At 44.0% G+C, this 9,094-nt stretch overlaps 1 protein-coding gene across 1 annotated transcript; it reads left to right on the plus strand.

Moving 5' to 3' along the window:
- Window positions 1-2,165: 2,165 nt before the first annotated feature.
- On the plus strand, window positions 2,166-8,691 carry armc1 (armadillo repeat containing 1; the record flags this gene model as incomplete). Its single annotated transcript, XM_010792108.1, has 5 exons — window positions 2,166-2,278; window positions 4,012-4,260; window positions 4,875-4,896; window positions 6,114-6,188; window positions 6,668-8,691. Coding segments are annotated over 5 exons (651 nt in total), but the record flags the coding sequence as incomplete, so codon positions are not given.
- Window positions 8,692-9,094: the final 403 nt, after the last annotated feature.

Consider the following 9,094-nt stretch of genomic DNA (forward strand, 5'->3'; position numbering starts at 1 on the left):
GTCCTTCCTCATTTACAAACTACTACATAACAAATTAATATTCTATATTATTGCAATACTGTGAAGAGCCTATCTGAACAATGAGCACTTTTACTTTGAATTGCTTTAAGTACATTTAGCCGACTTTAGCTGCTTTTATTAAGTAACATGTTGAATCAAGGAATTTACACATATAGTAAATTGAGACTGTAGTATTTCTTCTTTTACTAAAGGAATAGATTCAAGTACTCCTTCCAACACTCTCCTTCTGGCTGCTCTGTGATATCAGTGTTCTATACTTTCATCATGTTGCCCCCCCCCCACGCCACCTCACTTCCTGCTTCACAGCAGAGTCGCAGAGCCGGTTTCAGTGACAGTCTTGAGGGCCATTCCTGACACCATTGTGGTTCCAGTCCACATGCCTTACATATGGGTGTCTTAACGGCTACAGTTTAAACACTATACTGTGGTGACACCTGCTGTTGTTTTTGGGGTTTAAACGTGATCGCCATGTCTTGATATAGCGACATCTTCCCTGCCAACTGCTATCACCTTTATAGCAGTACATTCAATAGGCTTTATTTTGTCATAAGCCCAACAGCTGGCAGCGTAGTTTGGCTTTAAAAGGGACATATCATCTAAATGCACTTTGTTGTCTTTTTATACACGAATATGTGTCCCTGGTGCATCAGGGAACTCACCAAGTGTCAGAAAACCAACCCTCTCTCTTTCCTCCATACCCAATCTCTAAAAACGGGGCTGCAACGGATCCTGATCCAAATTTGAAATGTTCTGAAGTCAGAACAGGGTGCTCGCCTATATGGGCACTCTCCAACCTATCAGGGGAATGAGAGGTTGCGTGCATGGTAACAGCATGGTAACAGCATGGTACTGCGCAGCATGGTAACAGCATGGTAACAACATGGTAACAACATGGTAACAGCATGGGTACAGCAGCATATGGTAACAGCATGGTCAACAACATGGTAAACAGCATGGTAACAGCATGTAACAGCATGGTACCACGCATGGTAACCAGCATGGTACACAACATGGTAACAACATGGTAACAACATGGTAAACATGACGCTTGTGCCCCGCCCTCCTCCTTTGCAGGGGGGCGTGGTCAGCTGCAGCTCATTTGCCACAGAATCGGCCCTTGTGAAGACAGGGCTGGAATAGAGCGAAATGAGGCATGACTAAAATGCATGATCTGTTTGGTATTTTGAAAAAAAAACTTCACAGACATGTTTTATATAGGTATTCAATATATTATTCAAATATATCATGATAGGTCCACTTTAAGTCTCGCGCTCCAACAATGCAACATACGATAAACGTGAAGACATAAAATAGTGCAATAGTCAAAATGGGTCAATTTAAGTTGCATAAATAAGAAAAATATGTATATATAAAATAGAATTATATTATACAGAATGAAAAATGCAGAGTAGAAAAAATAGTGTAATAATATAAACATATAGATATCAAGACTACAAACAGATGTATAATTGAACAGTGTATTATGAACGTACAGAATGTGCATGGTGACACTTCACAGAGCTCAGGAGTTTAACAGTCTTACTCCCTGACTTGTATTTCCAGCACTCATTTTAAAGGCTTTATGTAACAGTTGCTCCTTGGCGGTAACCCGTGAAGTGTAAACACACCGCGTGTTTATCATGGTTATGCAATATTTGACGTCTCGCAGCGGAGAAAGCGTGACGCGCTGGGACGACTGGGACTGGGACGGCTGCTAGTGGAGCCTCGCAGCAACTCTGCTTTCTGCACCACAATCTGGTGCTGCTGAATTGGGACTACTAAATGAGTGAGACTCAAATATCAGAAGTTCAGAACAAGTTTTAGTAGTTTTTTTTTTACTTCATTTACTTTACTCAGGGTCACAGAGAGGGAAACCAGTTTTAAGATGTTGAAAAGTTAATTAAACATAAAAAGGCATTTCATAGAAGTTCTCTTATTCTACATTTTGACACAAAGATTTTCTGATTTTACTGCAAATGTATTATCGGTTCCAAATATCGGTTATCGGTCTCCTTGATTACTAATAATCGGTATCGGCCTTGAAAAAGCCATATCGGTCGATCCCTAACGCTCACCCATTTTAAAGTGTCCTCTCTCTCATGATATCACAACGGGTCTGTCAGCTTTCAGCGGCAGATTGATAACCGCTGCCCTTGTCCTTGCAGGCCGTGCGCTACCTGGCAGAATGTCGAGCCAACAGGGAGAAGATGAAGGGCGAGCTGGGCATGATGCTGAGCCTGCAGAATGTCATGCAGAAGCAAGTCCCTGTCACACACACACACACACACACACACACACACACACACACACACACACACACACACACACACACACACACACACACACACACACACACACACACACACATGCTCACTGTGCACTTTCTTTACGTAAAACCATAACCTAGTTTTTCTTTGTTTTGCACAGACAACGTGTGCCAGTCTGCAGATTTTCTCGTTAGAATGATGTCCTTTCCTTCGCCATGTCAGGATGAATGTGATTAAAGATGAATTAGAGCGGGGTGCTAAACAGTTAAACTGCTGTTTCTGCAGCTTTATAGATTTGAATGTGTCTTGCCACATCTACATTTCATGTTGAGTCCACTTGCATGTGTTTAGCTTATATTTGCACTTGTTTTGTGGTGGAGTTAGCGGGTTAGGTGCAGAGGTGGCTCATTTTGTGCAAGCATATTTCTTAGTTTTGTATCATTTGTAGGCTTTCTACATAATATGTGTTTATATATAAAACACAGTCTGGTCAACCATTAAAGCTACTACATTTATACTGCGGGTAAAACTTGGAATTTCTTATTTATTGCATATGTGATTGAGTATGAACCGCACAAATCATAAAATGTGATCTTTTCTGATTTGGGCCACCTTTTCTTATGTTGTACTAAATCATATCCAGCTCTGATCGTTAACTTGTCTTCTGATCGACATTCGTCACAATTTTGCGTCTTTCCGAGAGGCGTAATCCCACCACTCCTGGCTTTGACCCGGCATCCACACTAACTCCAAAGTTGTAGCAGCTATTCCTACACACAAAGCCATTATTAAAAACTTGGATCCCTAGTACCTGCTTGTGGCTTTCTTGTTTTTTCGGGTCAGTTCAGGACCGTAAGAAGCTCACACTGGAACCTGATATTAGCCACTTCATATCTGAGCAATACATCAGAATTGAGGCTTGCAGTGTGAACGCAGCCTCAGTGTTTTGGCTGGTCTGTGTTGAGGAGGTGTTGTGCTCCAGATAGCTTCTCTCACCAGAGAACACTAAGCGACTGCAGGTCATCATCAGCACCCTGATAGGAATAGACCTAATGTTTAAGTGGCCGGCTATAGCCTGTATGATTACACCCCGCCCCCTCCTCCTCGTCCTCCTCCTGCGGCAGAGCTCTCTTTCTCACCCTGGAATGAGCGCGTCACGTTAGCTCGTCAGGCATCAGAAGCCGCCCTGCAGGAACAGCTTCAGTCAGGCTGACTTTGGGTGGAGGTCGATCATAGCCGGACGGAGTGGCAACACATGGCAGAGGAGGGGGGGGGGTCCAGCATAGTCGCACCAAACGGGTGTTTTTATTTACTTTGCACTCAAGATCTGAAGCTCAAGCAGCCTCTTATTAAATGCATGGAAGTAAAGAATAGAGTGAAATATCAAAGAGGGTGGCCTCTATGGATTTGGAGCAGGATGTGTTGTTGGGGGTGGGTGGGGGGGGGGGGGGGGTACCCAACACTCCCAGAGGGCAGCAGCTCCAGACAGATGGTGTCGTGTATGGTTACTATAGAAGGACTGATGACTTGACATATGAAGCCTGCAGGTTTATCTCAGGATCCCTCTCATAACATCAGCAGCCCCAACTGACCTCACGTGGCTCCTTCATGGAAATCCACCCACTAAGAACAACATACGATCACATATGTTCCTACAAACGTAAACCACAGTTGACAAATTCAGTAATGTTTCTTCTATGATCTTCTCCCTCTCTCCCTGAAGGAGTACGTCGCCCGGGGAGACCAAGCTGCTGGCCTCTGAGATCTATGAGATCCTGCAGCTGGCGGGTAAAGAGGAGGCGGAGCAGGCGGAGGCGGCCGCTGCGTCCTGCCAGAAGAAAGCCCAGTTCTTCCTGGGCTCCAGCAACAAGAGGGCCAAGACGGTGGTGCTGCACATCGACGGACTGGACGACTCAGTGAGTGTCCCACGGGCTGCATTCAGCACTTATAGGGAGAGACTCCTTCTTTCAGAGTAGGGTAGTAATGGGTTATTATCCATAGGTAGTATTAGGAGTGTCACAGTATACCGGTATGCTACAGGGTTATTATTGAATCATGTTATTATTATCGTGTGTATAATCTAACCTCTTTTCTTTTATTCATTTTTCATGCTCTCTTATTGAGATTGAAATCCATTATGCAAGAGATTTCAATCTCAATGTATGCTTTTGTATATAGTTTATGGCTGGAGACTCTCTTGACCTTCGTACACTTGTATTTTTAGTGTAATTAATTTACCAAAAAGGGACAAAATGCTCAAAACACAAAATTAAATATGATTTTGACTTTTTATCTAACACTTTTAATGTTCTTGGCCATGATAAGGATGTAGTGACAGCCCCTTACTGTTTGCCCTTGCTGTCAGTCACCCCTTTCAGACATGGAACTGAAACCGTTTGAAACTAACATATATTTTCTTTAAAAGCCAGCAGACGCCTTGGACAAAAACAATAATTTTAGCAGACAGAACGCAGCAGTTGCTGGTTTACCGCTGCCATTATGAAGTCAGTTTGACACACCCAGACCAACTGAGGGATCAAGTACTTGATCTTGTCCTGCGAGGTTAAATGACTGCTTCTGTCAAAGGAGTCTGGTGGCGCTTTGCAAGGTGCTTTGCCACCATGCTCTGACTTCATCTGCTCCTCGAAACTATACACACCAAACATTATTGATGCAAAGACATCTCTCTTTGTGCTGTAGTGTTTGCCGCTGTCATTACGAGTGTTGTCAGTGCAGCTTAGCCATATCTATGTGGCACGGGTTGGGGGGTGTAGGGGTCAGGTTGTAAATGTCAGCCATTGATCAGCAGGAGGCTGGGATTGAACCTGAACGCTGCTCTGCAGGAAGCTAGCAGCTAGCCAGATTACATTACAGCAGACAGACGGCCTCTGGTGGGCGGCCGCACTATCACTGCAGCAGACACACACACACACACACACACACACACACACACACACACACACACACACACACACACACACACACACACACACACACACACGTAACTACTACGTAATAATCGTACTACGACTAACGTAACGTAACGTTACCTACGACACGACGACAACACACACACACACACACACACACACACACACACACTACACACTCTCTACTCTCTACTACACACACGACGACTACACACACGACACAACACACACGACACGACACACACACACACACACACACACGTNATTTTAAACACTTCCAAACATCTAAGGGCTGCCACTTTTCTCTGTAATTTATTGATTGCTGCGTTGTTGCCAGTTGGGATACACACTCCCACAGTTGCACACACACACACACACACACACACACACACACACACACACACACACACACACGCTGTTTGCTATGGACTTTGCAATATGTCCGAATGCAGCATATGTATTATGTGTATTTTTATCACTCTTAACTATATTTAATTGTATTCAACTCCCTTGAACATTGTACTTCTAATACTATACTACTACTATTTTACTCTTGGCTGATAAAGTAAATCAGATGTTTTGGAGTTATTAAAGGTAGGAGAACCTGCTCCCTTCAGTCCTAGCTCTTAGAGCAGAAAGTTAGATATCAATTTATTTATTGGTATGTGAAACTGGAAAGTCATTGATATTGGTCTTCTTCATTACAAAAGCAGAAAATAAGCGTTCTCATACATTTACAACCTTTGTTGACGCTGCTCGTCAACCTATAAATGATTATTTAAACCAGAATTGACCACCAACATTTAATAAAACCATAATATTATTTATATTATTATTGTTTTAGCTGAAGACAGAAAGAGAAGAGTCACAAATAAGTGTTTCCTTTTCCTCACAGGCGTTGGGCACAGCCATCAACTCCACCAAAGTGATGACGGCTCAGCAGGTGGTGAGGACGGAGAATGGAGCCGAGGTAAGGGCAGATAATAAGAGAGAAAGAACTGTATTGTTTACTTTAAATTGCTGTGGACTAATTTCCCTGGATGTAGTGTAAGCTGTGTGTATCTGTGTGTGGCCGCCCTTGCCTGCGGCTGAGACTCATTCACACTGACATGATTAGCTAGTCACATCTCTGCCTCCGCCTCCAGGCTACTCCCTTTTTGCCAAACACACACCAGTCCCAGTCGTACCATTTCCCAGCAGTGTGTACACTTGAATTTAGTGAAGCTGTATTTAAAACTCATAAATCAAGTGGGATTCCAAAGTGTTTGTTTTCCAATCATTTGTTAATTGTTCTTTTAAATATTAAGAAAGAGTTGCTGCATTTGAACAGTCATACATAAAGTGGCCAGCAGGGGGCAGACCAGGCTCAGACATGTAATCTGACTGTGAGGATGATGATGACGGACAAATTACACTAAAAACAAATATTTCTCTTTTGTCTTTCCGCAGAGGATCTTGGCGTTCAGCGAGGACTCGGAGGAGGCGGTGGAGGTGAACGAAGACATCCCAGAATACCTGCCCGAGGAGGAGAGCCCGTCCGAGGAGCAGGACAAGGCGATGACACGCGTCGGCTCCATCACAGACGGCATGGGCTGGCTCAACACGGCCGCCAACTTCCTGACCCGCTCCTTTTACTGGTGACCACTTCCTGTCTCTCTCTCTGCTCCTGTGTCTCCTCTAAAGTACCATCCAGCTGCAGCCTTAGCGTCTCTCAGCCTCGGACTAAGCCAACACTAGCGTAGCCCCCCCCCCTCACTTCGCTAAGCACACCACGAGCGTGCAACAAGTGCTGGACTGCCGAGTGGAACCTGCAATAACTTTAACTTGTGTATATATCCAGCTACATCTCACCACTACTGGCTTTTATGTGCAGACCTAGCTGCGTGTGTATTCCAGCAGACATAGAGGACTACAAATCGTACCAAACCAAATTCTGGACATATTTCATTCTGGCTGATTCATTAGAAATTGGAAGTTCTTGTTTTGTTTTTTTTGTGTGTGCATGGTTTTTGGTTGCTTTTCCTCATCGTGTCTACTCCCTATCCTTTTGACTATACATTTTTTTCTTTTCCCCTACAGTTTTATTTAGCATGCTTTTTCGTCTTTCGTGCCAACCTCGCCTGATGCCTAGATCTGTGATTGTTGTGTGTGCCTTTTTGACATTTAACTTTAGCTATATATTTAATATTATTTTTTCCATCGTTCGTTTAAATCATGTGAGAGTCAGATGTAACAGCTGTGCGGGGCGGCTCTTAGCTTAGCGCGGGACGTCTCCTCAGTAGAAATAGTGAACTAGTCACCGGCTCTCATGCATTACATACTGAACGATAAACCACCACTAACTACATTACCTGAACTCCTCTGGACTGATCCAATCACAGCAGCAGTGATTTGATTGACAGCGCTTTGTGTTTTTGCACACACGTTAGGCTACCTCTGCTTTCACATCAGCTTTATAGTCTTCTGTAGTTTCCCTCCCTCAGCATGTCAAATACCAACGTGTCAGCTGCCTGCTTATTGGACCCTTCCCTGGACTCCCACTCCCACTGTTACAGTATCATCGCCCCACCTGTTTAATCTTCAGTTTAGCCAGCAGTGTCCTTACAGCAAACATCATGTCGCTACACACACACACACACACACACACACACACACACACACACACACACACACACACACACACACAGGACTCGCTGTGCAGTAGTGGAAAACTGGAACAACGGTGTGGTTATGTACATTTTGTAAATGGTGCCTGATTCCCTAAAGTCTCGGAGCCTACATGTGAAGGATTGTTCAGTTTTTGTAATTTGATTGGATGCCACAGAACAGCTAATGCTTAGTGAGTTTATTCCTTTCCTTTAGACTTTACGACCCCATGACTCACACCAGGTTTTAATCATGATCTCCTCCGACTTGTGTGAGTGTCATTAATAATTATAATTTCCGCTGCTGACCAGGCCACTTTTATTGTTCTGATGGTGCATAGACGTCACAGTCGGTCGAGGTCAAACAGATAGAGGGTCGGCACAGATCGACCTGAATTAATCACCACTACTCTCTGGAAAAGCAATAATATTTTTTGCGTTAAATGTAGAAATAGATCAGTCTTTAAAATAATGTTTTTGGATAAAAGGTATTAGTTAAGATTATCATCAGTATTACAATGTCTTCTTTATTTGTCCATTTTGCACAGAATCAATCTCTAAATTGCATCGTGATTTAATTTTTAATATTTGGTGTCATACTGCGAAGAAATACTTGAACGTAGTTTCTTAGAACTCTTCTCATGTGTCGCTCAAAGTGTACATTTCCCACAGCTGTTAGATGAACCTCTGTAAGGTCGACAAAAACAAAGTGTAACTGTACAGACTCGCTCGTCTGTCATCAAATGTAATATACTGAATGCAGATCTTTAAACTGTAGATCCCTTACACTGTTAATGCAAACGATGATAAACTTCAAATCCAAACATGTCTGGTGCTTTTTCTTTTTCTTTTGCATTATTTTTGCTGAATATGATGCGGTCATCGTGTTCTCTTGTGATCACCTTCACGGCGTTTGCAGTTGTGCAGAGCTCGCTTCGTCGAATCAAATCGCTGAAGGCAGCAACCGTTCGTAGCCGAGGGAGAGGGGAAATCCAGTTCTCTTTACTGGTGCATAAGTGAGGGGCCCCAGGGCGATCCTGTGGCGCCCCACCACCTCCCCCCACCCGCCACCCCAGCCCTGCTGCTGGTAGCGCAGGCAGCGCAGCCCCAGCTGGAGGCCCCGAGCCACTGATGGGTTGGCCACTGATGGTGCTGATGCTGCTGCTGCTGCTGATCCTCCAATGAAACGCCAAGCTGGAGGGAGGCTTCACTGCCGCTGTAATATCTGAAT

This window comes from Notothenia coriiceps, unplaced genomic scaffold (assembly GCF_000735185.1).
Source record: "Notothenia coriiceps isolate Sejong01 unplaced genomic scaffold, NC01 NC01_scaffold00036305, whole genome shotgun sequence".
Classification (NCBI taxonomy): domain Eukaryota; kingdom Metazoa; phylum Chordata; class Actinopteri; order Perciformes; family Nototheniidae; genus Notothenia; species Notothenia coriiceps.